An 18,256-nucleotide genomic window follows, 5' to 3' on the forward strand; every position below is an offset into this window, starting at 1 on the left:
GGGTAAATAGGGTGGTCAACAGGACTTTAAACTAGAAAGTGGGGGGGGGGGGGGGGAGGGTAAAACTCCAAGAAGCATGACTAATGGGAAACAAAGCAGCAGGTTAGCGTGTGAGGGATGGATTCAACTTCATGGAAAATCATGAAAAAACTGAAATGAAAGGAGAGCCCAGGAGAGGCTATTAAAGTCTCCAGAACACAAAATAGGACAGAGTGTTTGGAAAGGGCTAGGAATCTAACTTCAAGGACATCAGATAAAGGGATGACAATGAGTAAGGGGACGGGAAATACAGGACTGAAGGTGTTGTATCTGAATGCACGCAGTATACGAAATAAGGTAAATAAGCTTGTGGCGCAGATTGAAATTGGCAGGTATGATGTGGTGGGCATTACGGAGACATGGCTGCAAGGGGATCAGGACTGGGAGCTAAATATCCAAGGATATACATCCTATCGAAAAGATAGGCAGGTTGGCAGAGGGGGTGGGTAGCTTTGTTAGTAAATGAAATTAAATCGATAGCAAGAAATGATGTAGGGTCAGATGATGTAGAATCTGTGTGGGTAGAGTTGAGGAACCACAAAGGTGAAAAAACCATAATGGGAGTTATGTACAGGCCTCCGAACAGTAGTCAGGATGTGGGGCACAAGATACACCAGGAGATAGAAAAGGTGTGTAAGAAAGGCAAGGTTACAGTGATCATGGGGTATTTCAATATGCAGATAGACTGGGAAAATCAGGTTGGTAGTGGATCCCAAGAAAAGGAATTTGTGGAATGTCTACGAGATGGCTTTTTGGAGAAGCTTGTGGTGGAGCCCACTAGGGAACAGGCAATTCTAGATTTAGTGATGTGTAATGAGGCAGATTTGATAAGGGAGCTTAAGGTGAAGGAACCCTTAGGAGGAAGTGACCATAATATGATAGAATTTACCCTGCAATTTGACAGGAAAAAGCTGGAATCAGATGTAATGGTACTACAGTTGAATAAAGGCAACTACAGAGGCATGAGGGGGGAGCTGGCCAGAATTGACTGGGAGATGAGCCTAGCAGGAAAGACAGTGGAACAGCAATGGCAGGAGTTTCTGGGAGTAATTTGGGAGACACAGCAAAAATTCATCCCTAGGAAGAAGAAGCATACTAAAGGGAGGACGAGGCAACCATGGCTGACAAGGGAAGTCAGGGACAGCATAAAAGCTAAAGAGAAAGCATACAATGCAGCGAAGAGCAGTGGGAAACCAGGGGATTGGGAAGCCGACAAAGACCAACAGAGGACAACTAAAAAATAAATGAGGGAGAAGATTAAATATGAGGGTAAACTAGCCAGTAATATAAAAGAAGATTGCAAGTTTTTGATGATTAGCACCATATCCAAACATTCACTCCCTCCACCACCAACTCTCAGTAGCAGAAGTGAGTACCATCTACAAAATGCACTGCAGGAATTCACCAAGGCTCCTTAGACAGGACCTTCCAAGCCCACGACCACTACCATCTAGAAGGACAAGGGCAGCAGATAGATGGGAACACCACCACCTAGAAGTTCCCCTCGAAGTAACTCACCATCCTGTCATAGAAGTATTTCACCGTTCCTTCATCGTCACTGCGTCAAAATCCTGGAACTCCCTTGCTAACAGCACTGTGAGTGCACCTACACCACATCGACTGCAGTGGTTTAAGAAGGCAGCTCACCACCACCTTCTCATGGGTAACTAGGGATAGGCAATAAATGCTGGCCCAGCCAGCTAAGCCCACATCCCGTGAATGAATTAAAAAAATATTTGTTAGCCAGCATGGACATGAAGGGCCAAATGGCCTCCTTTTGTGCTGTAAACATCTATGAATCATCTACAGCCTTTTGGTGTGCATGTTCCAGATTTGCACTCCTCTGTGTGAAGAATTATGAGCTGGATTTGGGTCCAATATCCAATTGACAATATGCTTATAGAATTAAGAGATGTTGAAAAGTGAGCTCATGAAAGAAATCTACTTCTTGCAGTCAGCTTAACCAATAGATGTGAGGTGGGTTTTCTGCTTCAGATCAGAGAAGCCAGTGAGGCCAGGAATCTCAAAAGCTGAAATCTTAGAGTAGAGTAAAGGGAGCAAATTTTGTGTTGACTTGCAAGAAGCCTTAGCTAACTGAGTCTTTAGTGACCTGAAAGCAAGCAAGTTTCAAAACTAGGTGGAAGGATGCAGAGGAGTTAAAATATAATAATTCTGCCTTCATACTAAAGAATGAGGACTGTGATCATTGTTAATGTCTGATATGAAGATCTGGATGAATGTTGGGTAGGATTGTCGGAATAGCATGGAGGGTTGGATGGGCTGAGGGAAGTCTTTAATTTGGAAAAAGCTCCCACCTTGTCAAAGATCTGGGAGATGACCAAATTAATGACAACTGCTTCAGACTGATCAAGACATAAGCACAATTCCTCTAAAACATGGTGTTATAAGTTCTTCCATTTTCCTACTCACCAATTTTTTCTCCTTTTCAGCAGATGCTGAATGTCAGCAGGGTTACAATGTCTGTGCTTCTAGATAGTGAGAACCAGTCAATAACTGGACCAGAGGCAGTATCACACCTGAACCCAGTTTTACTGTCACCTGTTGCTCACATATGGGCAGTTTCCAGCAAAAGTCACTGGATTGTGATCAACACGAAATCCTGGCTGAATTCCCATCCTAACTCAGGCGTAATGATCCCAATTCTAGCGCTCCTACCGAGGTCTTTCTCCCTTAAAATTACCAGCACAGGTTCGGAATCTAATGATCACAGGAGAAAAGCAACAAAGTAATGGTAAAATTATTGTTTTCACAGGTCCCATCAAGACCCACACATCCTGATTTAACAGATATTGCATTTCTTATCATCACTGGTACAGAATCCTAGAATTCTCTATCTAACATAATTAACAAGCATCATAAGCATCAAGACTGCCGTGAGTCATGGTTTACCACCATCTTCCTCAGGTAGCTAGGAATGGTAATTCATGGGTTGCCCACATTCTGAAACAGATTTAAGAGAACTTGCACTCTATTAAGGTCAGGGAAAGATTGAAGAATGAAACATCCTGGAAGAAACATTAATTTCTTCCCAAACATAAACGTGAAGACCAACAGAGGTCAGAAACAAAGCTACTCTGCCTCAGAGCAATTTCCGGCAACACAACGTCGTTCTAGGCCTGGTTGAAGTCATTTCCGGCAACTAAGCCTCGTTCTGGGCTTAGCTGGTGGCAGTTTCCGGTCCCTGAGCCTCACTCCTGTCTTGGCCTCTGGTTGGCCAGTGGCTGCGCAGGCGCTGTGAGCGGTTGCGCCCAGCGGCAGTGCGCAGGCGCAGTGATTCTGGGCCGAGCTAGAGCTACACGCTGGCGAGTGAGAGGCCGGTGGAGGCACCGAGAGCCCGAGTCCCGGAGCGACAAAGACAGCTCGACACACTTGCACCATGGAGGCCATCGCCAAGTACGACTTCAAGGCCACGGCCGACGATGAGCTGAGTTTTAAGCGGGAGGATATCCTGAAGGTAAGGCCCCGGGGCTGAGGTGGCGGGTGGACCGGCCGTCCCGGCACTGGGGGAAGCCGCTGTTCGGCTTCATTCGGAAACTTCGGAGTAGGCTGGCGTTGTGAGTGAGAGGGAGAGGGGGATGGGAGACACTTGGGAGATGCGGGCGGGGGGGAGAGGGGCTTGGGGGGTTTGTGGGGAGAGAGGGAGATGGATGGGCTTGGCGGAGCAGAAAGAGAGAAAAACTTGGGGAGGGGGGGTAGGTAGAGAGAGACCTGGTTGGGGGGGGAGGGGGGTGCAGAGAGAGAGAGAGAGAGAGAGAGAGACCTGGGGGGGGGCAGAGAGAGAGAGAGAGACCTGGGGGGGCAGAGAGAGAGAGAGACCTGGGGGGGCAGAGAGAGAGACGGTGGGGGGCAGAGAGAGAGAGAGACAGTGGGGGGCAGAGAGAGAGAGAGTGTTGGTGGGGGGCAGAGAGAGAGAGAGAGAGTTGGTGGGGGGCAGAGAGAGAGAGAGTTGGTGGGGGGCAGAGAGAGAGAGTTGGTGGGGGGCAGAGAGAGAGAGAGTTGGTGGGGGGCAGAGAGAGAGTTGGTGGGGGGCAGAGAGAGAGAGTTGGTGGGGGGCAGAGAGAGAGAGTTGGTGGGGGGCAGAGAGAGAGTTGGTGGGGGGCAGAGAGAGAGAGTTGGTGGGGGGCAGAGAGAGAGAGTTGGTGGGGGGCAGAGAGAGAGAGTTGGTGGGGGGCAGAGAGAGAGTTGGTGGGGGGCAGAGAGAGAGAGTTGGTGGGGGGCAGAGAGAGAGAGTTGGTGGGGGGCAGAGAGAGAGAGTTGGTGGGGGGCAGAGAGAGAGTGAGTTGGTGGGGGGCAGACAGAGAGTGAGTTGGTGGGGGGCAGACAGAGAGTGAGTTGGTGGGGGGCAGACAGAGAGTGAGTTGGTGGGGGGCAGAGAGAGAGAGAGTTGGTGGGGGGCAGAGAGAGAGTTGGTGGGGGGCAGAGAGAGAGAGAGTTGGTGGGGGGCAGACAGAGAGAGAGTTGGTGGGGGGCAGACAGAGAGAGAGTTGGTGGGGGGCAGACAGAGAGTGAGTTGGTGGGGGGCAGACAGAGAGTGAGTTGGTGGGGGGCAGACAGAGAGTGAGTTGGTGGGGGGCAGAGAGAGAGAGAGTTGGTGGGGGGCAGAGAGAGAGAGAAATTCTTGGCGGGGGCAGATAGAGAGAGAGTCTTGGCGGGGGGCAGAGAGAGAGAGAGTCTTGGCGGGGGGCAGAGAGGGAGAGAGTCTTGGCGGGGGGCAGAGAGAGAGAGAGTCTTGGCGGGGGGGCAGAGAGAGAGAGTCTTGGCGGGGGCAGAGAGAGAGAGAGAGAGTCTTGGCGGGGGCAGAGAGAGAGAGAGAGAGTCTTGGCGGGGGCAGAGAGCGTGAGTCTTGGCGGGGGGCAGAGAGAGAGCGTGAGTCTTGGCGGGGGGCAGAGAGCGTGAGTCTTGGCGGGGGGCAGAGAGAGAGCGTGAGTCTTGGCGGGGGGCAGAGAGAGAGCGTGAGTCTTGGCGGGGGGCAGAGAGAGAGCGTGAGTCTTGGCGGGGGGCAGAGAGCGTGAGTCTTGGCGGGGGGCAGAGAGAGAGCGTGAGTCTTGGCGGGGGGCAGAGAGAGAGAGAGTGAGTCTTGGTGGGGGGCAGAGGGAGAGAGAGTCTTGGCCGGGGGGCAGAGAGGGAGAGAGAGTCTTGGCGGGGGGCAGAGAGGGAGAGAGAGTCTTGGCGGGGGGCAGAGAGGGAGAGAGAGTCTTGGCGGGGGGCAGAGAGGGAGAGAGAGTCTTGGTGGGGGGCAGAGAGGGAGAGAGAGTCTTGGCGGGGGCAGAGAGGGAGAGAGAGAGAGTCTTGGCGGGGGGCAGAGAGAGAGAGAGTCTTGGCGGGGGGCAGAGAGAGAGAGTCTTGGCGGGGGGCAGAGAGAGAGAGAGTCTTGGTGGGGGGACAAGGGAGAGAGAGAACATGGTGGGGGGGGCAAGAGAGAGAGAGAATTTTGGGGGGTGGGGGAGAGAGAGAACATTGGGGAGGGAGAGACCGACTGACGGGGCGGGGGCACAGAGAGAGAGAGACTTTGGGGGGGTGGTTTTAGGGGCAGAGAGTGAGTGATGGGGCAGAGAGACAGTCTTGGAGGTCGGGGGAAAGACAGATTTGGGTGTGGGGGACGAGAGAGAGACAGACAGACTTGGGGGTGGAGGGACGAGAGAGAGACAGATTTGGGGGTGGGGGGGGCAAGAGAGGGTGAGACAGACTTGGGGGTTGGGGGTGGGTGGCGAGAGAGAGAGAATGATGGACTTGGGGGTGGTGGGTGGCTGAGAAATTTGGGGGGTGTGGGGGGTAAAGAGAGAGACTGGGGGTGTCGGGCTTGAAGAGAGATTTGGGGGGTTTGTGGGGGCTGAGAGACTTGGGGTTGTGGGGGGTGAAGAGAGTGGCTTGGGGGGGATTGTGGGGGCGGAAGAGAGAGGGGCTTGGGATGGTGTGAGGGTGAAGAGAGGCTTGTGGGGTGTGTGGGGTGAAGAGAGGCTTGGGGGTGCGTGGGGGTGAAGAGAGAGGCTTGGAGGGTGCGTGGGGGTGAAGAGAGAGGCTTGGGGGGTGCGTGGGGGTGAAGAGAGAGGCTTGGGTGCATGGGGGTGAAGAGAGAGGCTTGGGGGGTGCGTGGGGGTGAAGAAAGAGGCGTGGGGGTGAAGAAAGAGGCTTGGGGGTGCGTGGGGGTGAAGAGAGAGGCTTGGGGGTGCGTGGGGGTGAAGAGAGAGGCTTGGGGGGTGCGTGGGGGTGAAGAGAGAGACTTGGGGGGTGCATGAGGGTAAAGAGAGAGGCTTGGGGTGCGTGGGGGTGAAGAGAGAGGCTTGGGGGTGCGTGGGGGTGAAGAGAGAGGCTTGGGGGTGCGTGGGGGTGAAGAGAGAGGCTTGGGGGTGCGTGGGGGTGAAGAGAGAGGCTTGGGGGGTGCGTGGGGGTGAAGAGAGAGGCTTGGGGGGTGCATGAGGGTAAAGAGAGAGGCTTGGGGTGCGTGGGGGTGAAGAGAGAGGCTTGGGGGTGTGTGGGGGTGAAGTGAGATTGGGGGTGCGTGGTGGGTGAAGAGAGAGGCTTGGGGGTTGAAGAGAGAGATTTGGTGGGGGGTGAAGAGAGATTTGAGGGGGTGGGTGGGGAAGAGAGTTTTGAGGGGTTGTGGGGGTGAAGAGAGAGATTTGGGGGAAGAGAGTGAGACACTTGGCAGGGTGGCCTGTGGGGGGAGAGACAGGGGGACTTGGTAGGGTGGGGGTGGAGAGTGAAACAAACTTGGGGGTCAGGGTCAGAGAGACTTGGGGCATGGGACTCGGGGTTGGGGGAGAGACAAGGGCAGAGAGTGGGGTTTGGGGAGAGTGCGAGGTTGAAAGAGAGACTGGGAAAGTAATGAGGCAGAGGTGAGGGGCAAAGTGATGTTGGGGAGTGAAGGAGTTCCATCTCTTTCCCAATATGAACTTTCTTGGTGAATTCTTGCTCCTACAGTTTGCAGCTCATTGACATTACATTCGTATTCTAGACTTCAGATTCTGTACAACAGCCTGTCCTTGGAATGGCCTCTTGCAATATGCTGATTCACTTCAATCTATATTTATACAGCACCTTTAATGTAATAAAATGTCCCAAGGCACTTCACAGGGGTATTATAAAAGCACCGAGCCTCCTGAGGTATTAGCTAATAAAGAATAAACCCTCAGCAGTGAAATGCAGGCTTAACAGAGCCACGCCAACAGTGGCTGGCTTTTCTGGAGATGATCGCTTCACTGTGTATTGTGCTACTAGATCTGTGCTAGAGACTCTAACTATACTGATGCTGTATGGTGAGTTTGCAGTAATGTTAGCCATTCAGTGTCAATGTACAACAATTCTTGGAGATGATTTGGTCCATTTATTCATTGAAGAGCTCTATCTCATTTTGTTCTGGCTCTTGGATGTTTGAGGGCTTTGCTTCTGAGATGTGAACAACATTGGCAAGGTGGCATGAATTGTCCTCCTTGTTTCAACATGATGGTTTTTACATTGGGGTACGGTGCTATTGGGTACAGGTCTGTCACTATAACATTGGGGTGCAGTATTGGTGGGTACAGGTCTGTCACTGTATAACATTGGGGGATAGTACTGGTGGGTACAGGTCTGTCACTATAACATTGGGGTATAGTATTGGTGGGTGCAGGTCTGTCACTGTTTAACACTGGGGTATAGTCCTGATGAGCTCAGGTTGGTCAGTATATCATTTGAGGGGATGAGCTAGGAGCACTGCATAACAATAGTGCCATCATCTGTTAACAGGTTATGTTCCCTTTACACATGCCCCGAATGAACCAACCTGTCCAAAAATTGCAGGAATCCTTTTGTTTCTTAAGGTCTAATGGCTGTGCTTTATTCAGACTGTAACAACTTGTGTGGGTCTGTCATCGTAAATCTTGGCCTGCCCAGTTCACTCTGTGAGCATTCATCTCCTGTTGGTAAAGGTTTGGTGAGAATTGCATATTATGTCTCAAGAAGCCAGTCAGGGTGATTCCTAGCTAGCCAGGGAAGTGAAGGGATGGAGGCGTCAGTATGGTAGATTGACTGAGCTCCCTGATGGTGCACTGGCTGCCTGTGACATACAGACCTAATGCTTGCATCATTGATTTTGTTTCTCTCAGCCATGGCTTGCATGTTATGATCGGACATAGTGCCCCAACTCAGAGAGGTGAGAGGAAAAGAGAAAATCAACCATGAGTCATGCTCTTTGACTCTATGCAATGATTGCTGCTGTTCAGTGTGTGTTATAGGACAGGATTGTACTCATACTGATGGACTACATGATTGAGTAGCTCGTGGACACACTCTGGACTTGCATATGGGTACTGCCCACTAAAAGTGAGGTGCTGGGGACCTTTAAAGGAAGGAGATACCTGTAGAAAATAAATACATTTGAGATTGGTGAGTGAAGTATGTTTGGAACCACTGCTGCAGTTGTGTCATATTGAATTCACTGTAACCTGGGCAGTGGTGCAAGGATGTTGAATAACCGAGGACGTGTCTGTAGAATCATAAAACTTACAGCATCAAACGAGGCTACTGTGATTACGCTAACTCACCAATTTTACCTACCTACCCTGGCCCTTGCTCTTTCCTTGTATCCTTTTGCATTCTTGTTGCGTGTTTGGTTTCATTCTGTTGCCTGGTACTGCATTTCTATTCTTTCTTAGGATATGGGCGTTGCTGACTGGACGAGCACTTGTATTGCATCCCCACTCTTTTTTTTATCCTTAAGAAGGTGTTGGTGAGCCACTGCCTTGAACCACTGCAGTTCATGTGGTGTATGTACACCCACTGTGCTGTTAGGAAGGGGCGGTCTCCTATGATTTGTAAACGGGAAGTTGAGTGGCTGTCTGAAGCCACATACATGCATGACTAGAATGTTCAAAATTGTAAACCTCAGCAGCAAGGCAGGATTCTCCAAAGCTGCTGGCTAGGAAAACCCATTTGTTGGGAAGCAATGATCCTTGCACTTGCCTTGTACAATTCCAGAAAACAGAGCCTGGGAACTGTGTCTTTCCACTCTTCAAGGTGCAAGTGCTCTCTGGGCCTTGTAGCACTCTGCCCAGACGTGGGCCTACTGCCAGAGCCCTGTCACAGCTTTCCAGGCAGAGTGCAGGGAAGCACCCCTCTCGGCTCCCTCTTGTCTCACTCACTGGGTAGGCATGGTTGAGATCAGGAATTCCAAGTCTCTGGGCTGGCATTGCCAAAACAGGGAATTGACAGCAAGGTAGTTTCCAGGTCGTCCCTGTTCCTTTGGCTACTCCTGAAACTGCATTAAACACAGGCTGAATTTGGCAGTTTCTGGCACACACTGAGCCGGATGTACGTGGCTGTACACCTAGCCACCATTGGAAGAGAATACTGGCTGGTTTACCTGTGCTGGACAGGTCTTGTGTGGTATAAAACCAGCCATCATGCTTTGGTGTGTGGTTAGGAGCTTTGCTACTGTTTTGTACCTTGTGTTGACTGAAAATGTGATTTCACTGTGATTGCATCTTGCAACAAGGCACTGAACCATGAAAGGGTTGACGCAAACGATTAAGTTAATAAGGGCAAGAGCTGGAAAGCTGAAATAAACATGCAATACTGGCATTATACTGGGAGGAGTTCTGATGGAGATCTCCCTCAAGCTGCCTTTATTCCCCCTCCCAATGCCCTGCTGTGTACTTCCAGTATTTTGTTCCGCATAAAACTAGATTTGTTACAGACCGTTGTTTTGTGTGACTATTTCACTTCATTGAGACTGAAAGTGGATGTGACAAAGCAGTGGCTCCTTGCGGATGGCATTAGCTGTGGTACACTTCCTCTATTAAGTGATGAAAGCAAATTAAACTGCTTTCTGGCAGTAAAGTTGAATGAGGTAAAATGGAGGTGAATAAGGAATTCTGAATAAATGTGATATTTATTTATATTCTTAGTCTGGCTGCTTGTAAAAGGTTAAGTAGTATGAAATGGCAGAGGAAAGTGTTTACTGAGTTGTGTTGTAGCTGGGAGTAAGTTTACCGAGTTTCTGGTTTTGAAATGCTGTGTAACTTCCTATAACCAGTTTCCTGTAAGTGCCTTTTGGAAGAAAAGGAGCTTTACTCTGTCGAAGGGAGGGTTCTCCTTTGAAAGGTTTCAAATTTCACACATAAACTTATGGCCAGGTTCAAGCTGTAGTGGATTCAGATTGTGAAGGAAGCAGCACCTCTTCCAGCCCTGGCTTTCTCTCCTGTCTCAATTCCTAAAGAAACCCTTTATCTAAGAGCTTTTCTAAGATGGGATTGAAATAATAGGATTAATCAGGCTTTTTTTGCTTCCATTCTGTTTGGGTGGCACTGTTAAACCTATGAATTTTTTGAGTTGTTTTGGGTGATGCGAAGTGGTGATGAAATACATTCTCTGTCCTCTACCCTGCTGGCGGCAACCCCCCCCCCCCCCCCGCCCTTGGGAACAGGAGAGCATGTTCCACCATTCAGTTAGGTTGTGCTGATCTTTGACTCTGTTTTTGCTGCATTAGAGCAGTACTTCCCAAACATTTTCCATTGTGACCCTTTTTGACAGTTCAAAATTAGTGTGACCCCAGATACCAACAAATACAAAACAGGATAGTAACATTCAAATTTATTAAAGTTCACACACAATCTGTTTTTAAACTATTTTTGAAAACGTTATCGTGCGTACTCATTGGGTCTAATGAGACATGGGTATGCATGTTGTGATACAGTCTCTCAGTCTCTGTATGGTTAATACTGCACATCTAATCTCCGGTGTGACATCCACTGCTAATTGACATTGAGATTTGATGCAGACAAGTGCGCTAAATCAAGCTTCACGCAAATACGTGCTGGCAAAAGCAACCATCACTCAGTGCAATGTCAGGATAGTCAGTCTTCACGCTGAACCAGAATTCTGTCAGAGAAATTGTGTTCTGTAAAAATTGATTGCATGAAATTTCAATAAGCTGTTCAGTTTCAGCTGCGGGCAAACCCAGGTTTTCAGGCTGACATTGAAAAGGGCTTTGGACTCAATTGGAATTTGTCACATCGAAATCGGGGGTTGTTGGGGGGATAGAGAAGGATGTGAAGTGCTCCTCCTCCAGGTAGCTGAGAGGAGGAGCTGTGGCATGAATTAAGGGGTTTCTGTTGCTGTCAGAATATTTCTAAACCTGACTGGCCAACACAATGCAGTTTACATTGCACCAAAATTCAATATCAATTTCTTCATATAAAGCACTAATGTTTGACACAGTTCACTGATTTATCTACAACTAGCAGAGACCCACAAAATATCTGTGGGCAAGTCAGCATCTTTATTGCAACAATACTATAAGTACAGGATTTCTAGTTACTCTTTCAGCAAAGACTTTAACAGAATCAAAACTTCTCACTCTGTAATAAATTACATAAGGCTATCCACCTGTTAAAGCAGGCCAAGAAACATAAATACAAATTTAGCTCAAACCTGGTCGTGTGACTTGTTTATAGTCATTGATTATGAAAGTCTATTTGGGAACTGTTTTCTCCTGAGTCGAAAAGACAGGTTTACATCTGATGGGCTCAGTATTATTTGGAGAGTAAACACTATTTCCTTGAAATCTTCCTGTTATAACTTCAGCATCTATCATTGCAGAAGCAGCCTACTTGATCGGTACCCTATCCACACCTCAAACATTCACCCCTTCCATTACCAACACACAGTGGCAGCTGTGTGTACCATTTACAAGATGCACTGCAGCAACTCACCAAAGCTCCTTTGGCAGCATCTTCCAAATCTTTGACCTCTGCCGCCTTGAAGGTCATGGCAGCAGATGCATGGGGACACCACCATCTAAAAGTTCCCCTCGAAGCCACATACCATCCTGACTTGGAACTATATTACTGTTACTTCACTGTTGCTGGATCAAAATCCTGGAATTCCCTCTGTAATAGCACTGTGGGTGAACCTACACCTAATGGACTGCAGTGGTTCAAGAAGGCGGCTCACCACCACCTTCTCGAGGGCAGTTAGGGTGAGGAACGAATGCTGTCCTTGCCAGCACTACTCAAAAAATAAAAGAAAGCAGTTCAAAACAAAAACAGAATTACCTGGAAAAACTCAGCAAGTCTGGCAGCATCGGCGGAGAAGAAATCAGTTAACGTTTCGAGCCTTCATGGCCCTTCGGCAGAACTGGAGCATTGTTAGAAGAAGGGAGAAATATAAATTGGTTTAAGGTGGGTGGGGGGGGGGGAAGAGACACATTGAGGGTGTGGTGTGATGATTGTGGAGATGAGCAGATAATCAAAAGATGTCACAGACAAAAGGGTCAAAGAGGTGTTGAAGGTGGTGGTCTTTGTCTGAGAAAAGTGCTAATTAAGAATGGAAGACAGGATATTCAAAGTACAGCTCTAGTGGGGGTGGGGTGGAAAGACTAAAGGTTTTAGTTTTAGATTTAAAAATAATGGAAATAGGTGGGGAAAGAAGAATCTATATAAATTATTGAAAAAAAAGCTGGGGGGGGGGCGGAAAGAAACGGGGTGGGGATGGGGGGAGGGGGAGTTTAAGATCTAAAGTTGTTGAATTCAATATTCAGCCCAGAGGGCTGTAAAGTGCCTAGTCGGAAGATGAGGTGCTGTTCCTCCAGTTTGCGTTGGGCTTCACTGGAACAATGCAGCAAGCCAAGGACAGACATGTTGGCAAGAGAACAGGGTGGAGTGTTAAAATGGCAAGCGACAGGGAGGTTTGGGTCTTTCTTGCGGACAGACCGCAGGTGTTCCGCAAAACGGTCGCCCAGTTTGCGTTTGGTCTCTCCAATGTAGAGGAGACCGCATTGGGACAACGAATGCAGTAGACTAAGTTAGGGGAAATGCAAGTGAAATGCTGCTTCACTTGAAAGGAGTGTTTGGGCCCTTGGACGGTGAGGAGAGAGGAAGTGAAGGGGCAGGTGTTGCATCTTCTGCGTGGGCATGGGGAGGTGCCATAAGTGGGGGTTGAGGAGTAGGGGGTGATGGAGGAGTGGACCAGGGTGTCCCGGAGGGAACGATCCCTACGGAATGCCGTCAAGGGGGGTGATGGGAAGATGTGTTTGGCGGTGGTATCATGCTGGAGTTGGCGGAAATGGCGGAGGATGATCCTTTGAATGCGGAGGCTGGTGGGGTGATAAGTGAGGACAAGGGGGACCCTATCATGTTTCTGGGAAGGAGGAGAAGGCGTGAAGGAGGATGCGCGGGATATGGGCCGGACACGGTTGAGGGCCCTGTCAACGACCGTCAACGACTATCAACTTTAGATCTTAAACTCCCCCTCCCCCCATCCCCACCCCGTTTCTTTCCGCCCCCCCCCCAGCTTTTTTTTCAATAATTTATATAGATTCTTCTTTCCCCACCTATTTCCATTATTTTTAAATCTAAAACTAAAACCTTTAGTCTTTCCACCCCACCCCCACTAGAGCTGTACTTTGAATATCCTGTCTTCCATTCTTAATTAGCACTTTTCTCAGACAAAGACCACCACCTTCAACACCTCTTTGACCCTTTTGTCTGTGACATCTTTTGATTATCTGCTCATCTCCACAATCATCACACCACACCCTCAATGTGTCTCTTCCCCCCCCCCCACCCACCTTAAACCAATTTATATTTCTCCCTTCTTCTAACTATGCTCCAGTTCTGCCGAAGGGCCATGAAGGCTCGAAACGTTAACTGATTTCTTCTCCGCCGATGCTGCCAGACTTGCTGAGTTTTTCCAGGTAATTCTGTTTTTGTTTTGGATTTCCAGCATCCGCAGTAGCTTTTAGCTTTTTGTTTTTATAAAAGAAAGCAGTTTCCTAACTACCACTCTTGTTCCATAATAAAGCCCTTGTTTAGAATTCAAGTTCCATAGCAACATTGTAACTGCTCCTTCCTTAAGACTAAGTTTGTATGGTGACATGCCATTGGAGTTAAATGTGTGAGAACTCTGGAGCATATAGACTGCTATCACTTTTGTAGAATCAATGCTGATGTATCCTTATAATTCATCCAATAGCTTTTTAAAAACGTTTACATTCAAATTTATTGAATCTTCACTTTGAACACTAAGAATAGCTTTCGAATAAGTTGCATCAAATCCCTGCAATTTTGCCACAATTAACCCATTTAATCATGTCATCAAACCCCCCCCTTTCCCTGCTAGCCCCTCCCATCCCCATACACCCCATTCCTCAGAGATGAGCTCTCCAGCCAGGGTAACTTGTTGGGCTTCTTTTACTGTCTGTTGTTTTTATTCTCCACTAGTCCCATTCCACACCACCAACCATTGAGTGCTGCACTTGCATGACGTGTTCGTGTGTCTCCGTGTGTGCCAGGCTCCTCCCACCAACATATGCACCACTAAAACTGACCTATTCAAACAGCCCAGACAATAAAACTGAGTATTATTGTTATATATACTAATTTTCAGTGTGTGTTGGGTCAGTGGGGTGGGTTTCTCGTTCTTGTTTGAAGTGACGTTGACAGGAATTTTAAAGGACCTGACAGTGTTAAAACTTGGATGATCTGACATATTGATAGAATGCAAGATGGTGAGGTCACATCTGTCTCTTTCACCTTTATTGCTTTCTATTTCCCTTCTCGTGTCCCACATTATCACAGACCTTCACCTTTGTTCTTCTTCCAACTTTCTTCCCTTTCACTTTCTTTTGATGAAAGGTCATCAACCTGAAATGTTAGTTCTGTTTCTCTCTTCACAGATGTTGCTAGACCTGCTGAGTGTTTCCAGCATTTTTTGTTATTAATTCAGATTTCCGGCATGTGCTGTATTTTGCTTTTCTGTCACTTTTAAGCAGATTCTTGGAAACCTGTGATCTCATTGTTACTGCTGGTCATGTTAGCCCTATGTCCACCAGTACTACACCCTATTACAGACCTATATCCATCAGTATTGTACCTCAGTGTTTTACAGAACAAGGTACCCTCTGCAGCCATCTACCCAATTGTGGAGGAACAAAATATTGATGGTGATTTCAGCGGATACAGTATGGGAATGTTACTCACAATTGCACTATTTTGTTGCCTTTGTGATAATGGTTACTGATGTATCTCACCCCTTTCTTTTGCCAAATTCAGCTAATTGGAGGGAGCTCATTCTTGAAACTCCTGCAAACCTGTCCAACTGACCAGAACATGTAAGCTTTATTTTGACCTGCCTGGGAAGCTGTGTATTAAAAGCAAACTCTTTCAGATGTTAAAATCTGAAACAAAAATGCAGAAAATGGAGACATTCAGCATGCCTTAAACATGAGTCAGTTGACATTTTGGATACACAACCTTTCTATACCTGTGAATTAAGATTATTAATGTACAAGGTGTCTGATTGCCGCAGTTTAAGAGTGTAAGTATTTAGTGCTACATTCAAAATCTGTTGTTTGAAACAATGCTAAAATTCTGTAAAATTTTTGGTTTCAAGGCATCTGGAACAAGATCTGAGAAAGGTTGGTGCATGGTGGATGTTAAAACTTTCCAAATATTGTGGGTATCCATCCAGGTCAGAAGTGATTGATGAGATAGGCTGCAAAGACAGATGACTTGGGTGTAGGGGCTGAAGGTATTATAGTTAAATTTGCTCATGATGCAAAGATAGGTAGGAAAGTAAGTTGTCAAGAAGACATAAGGATTCTGTAGACGGATGCGGATAAGTTAAGTGAGTGGGCAAAAATTTGGCAGATGGAGGAGTATTAATGTGTGAAAATGTGAACTTGTCCACTTTGGCAGGAAGAATAGAAAAGCAGTATATTATTTGAGTGGCGAGAGACTGCAGATCACTGAGGTACAGAGGGATTCTGGATGTTCTTTTTTTATTCCTTCATGTGATGGCAAGGCCAACATTTGTTGCCCAACCCTAATAGCCTTTGAAAGAGGCTTAAAAACAAAAAACTACTGCGGATGCTGGAAATCCAAAACAAAAACAGAATTACCTGGAAAAACTCAGCAGGTCTGGCAGCATCGGTGGAGAAGAAAAGAGTCGACGTTTCGAGTCCTCACGACCCTTCAACAGAACTGAGAGAAAGAGGCTTGCTGTGCCATTTGAGGGCAGTTAAGAGTCAGCCTCGGTGCTGTAGGTCTGGAGTCATAGTCACATCTGCAAGGATGGCAGATTTCCTCCCCTGAAGGACATTAGTGAAGAAGATGGATTTTGAACAACAATCAATGATGGTTTCATGGTCAATTCCGTCAGCTGCCATGGTGGGATTTGAACCCATGTCCCCAGAGCAGTAGCCTGGACCTCTGGATTATTGGTCCAGTGTACCACTATGCCACCGTCCCTGGTACATGAATCACCAACAGTTGTTATGTAGGTGCAGCAAGTGATTTGGAAGGCAAATGGAATGCTGGCATTTATTGCAAGAGGAATTGTATAAAAGTAGGGAGGTTTTGCTGCAGTACGTGAGACCACATTTGGATTACCATGTGCAGTTTTGGTTGTCTTTCTTGGGATATAATTGCTTAGAAGCAGTTCAGAGACGGTTCACTTGACTGATTCTGGGATGAAGAGATTATTTTATGAGGAAAGATTGGACAGGTTGGGCCTATACCCATTGGAGTTAAGAAGCATGAGAGGTGATCTTATTGAAACATATAAGATTGTGCCTGAGGGGACTTGACAGGGTGGATGCTGAGAGAATGTTTCCCTTTGTGGGGAAATCTAGAACCAGGGACACAGTTTTAAAAATTAGGGGTGTCTCAGTTAAGGTATGGAAAAAATTTTCTTTCGTGTTTATTAGTGTCTGGAATTCTCTTCCCAGAGAGCAGTGGAGGCTGAGTCATGGAATTCATTCAAGGGCGGGTTAGATATATTTTTGATAGACAAGGGAGTCAAGGGTTAAGGGGGCAGGCAGGAAAGTGGAGTTGAGGCCATAATCAGATCAGCCATGATCTTATCAAGTGGCAGAGCCGGCTCGAATGGCCTGCTCCTAATTCTTGTGTTCTTATAGGCTTTAGGTTATGTGTCTGATTCTGGCTGACTGGGTGTGCAGCTGAGAGATTTTTGGCTGCAATTAATTCCCGGAGTGCATTTCTAGTTGGATACACTGCTATAGTGACTTTGGCAATCTCCTTCAGTTCCACAAGCCTTGTAAATATTTGTGCTCCTCCAGTTCTGGCTTGTTGCATGTCCCGATTTTAATTGTTCCACCATTGAAGGCTGTGTCATCAGCTCTCTAGGCCATGAGCTCTGAATTCCTTCCTTAAACCTCTATTTCTCTTTATACCCGGAAGCCCCTTAAAACTTATGTCTCAACCAAGCTCCTCTTCACCTGCCTTAATACCTCCTCATGTGGTCGGTGTCATTTTTTTTTTTAATGCTCCATGGGACAGGGGTACCAAGACAGAGATTGATAGATTTCTAGATATTAAAGGTATCAAGCAACATGGGAATAGTGTGGGAAAATGTCGTTGAGTTGGAAGATCAGCCAAGATCTAGTATGGCCGAGCAGGCTTAAGGGGCCAAACGGCTGATTCTAGCTCCTATTTCCTATGTTCCTATTTTATGATACTAAAGGCACTACATAAATGAAAGTTGATGAGGTTGTGTAAACCTCAGCTTGGCAAGTATGAAACCATTAATGTGTGGGCTAGGGCTGGGGAGGCTGGATTCTTGTAAAAAAAACCCACCTGGTTCACTAATGTTCTTCAAGGAAGGGAGCCTGCCACTGACCTAAAACAAAAACAGAATTACCTGGAAAAACTCAGCAGGTCTGGCAGCATCGGCGGAGAAGAAAAGAGTTGACGTTTCGAGTCCTCATGACCCTTCAACAGAACTGAGTAAAATTAGGAGAGGGGTGAAGTATAAGCTGGTTTAAGGTGGGGGGGAGAGAAGTTGGGGGGGCTGGTTGTAGGGACAAGCAAGCAGTGATAGGAGCAGATAATCAAAATATGTCACAGACAAAGGAACAAAGAGGTGTTAAAGGTGGTGATATTATCTAAGAGAATGTGCTAATTAAGAATGGATGGCAGGACACTCAAGGTACAGCTCTAGTGGGGGTGGGGTGGAAAGACTGACAGGGCATAACAGGTATAGATTTAAAAATAATGGAAATAGGTGGGAAAAGATGGCAGGACAGAAAAGATTTTTCTTTTCCCACCTATTTCCATTATTTTTAAATCTATACCTGTAATGCCCTGTCAGTCTTTCCACCCCACCCCCACTAGAGCTGTACCTTGAGTGTCCTGCCATCCATTCTTAATTAGCACATTCTCTTAGATAATATCACCACCTTTAACACCTCTTTGTTTCT

General features: G+C 47.4%; 1 protein-coding gene across 1 annotated transcript in view; it reads left to right on the plus strand.

Annotated features, from left to right (window-relative positions):
• Nucleotides 1-3,298: 3,298 nt before the first annotated feature.
• The window catches only part of LOC144699706 (growth factor receptor-bound protein 2), a 193,290-nt gene continuing 178,332 nt past the window's right edge, over nt 3,299-18,256 (plus strand). Inside the window, exon 1 of the mRNA XM_078570856.1 lies at nt 3,299-3,514. Coding sequence (XP_078426982.1) covers nt 3,437-3,514 — 78 coding nt within the window. The 5' untranslated portion in view covers nt 3,299-3,436. The remainder of the gene's footprint in view (nt 3,515-18,256) is intronic.

Source organism: Cetorhinus maximus, chromosome 24 (assembly GCF_964194155.1).
Source record: "Cetorhinus maximus chromosome 24, sCetMax3.hap1.1, whole genome shotgun sequence".
NCBI lineage: Eukaryota > Metazoa > Chordata > Chondrichthyes > Lamniformes > Cetorhinidae > Cetorhinus > Cetorhinus maximus.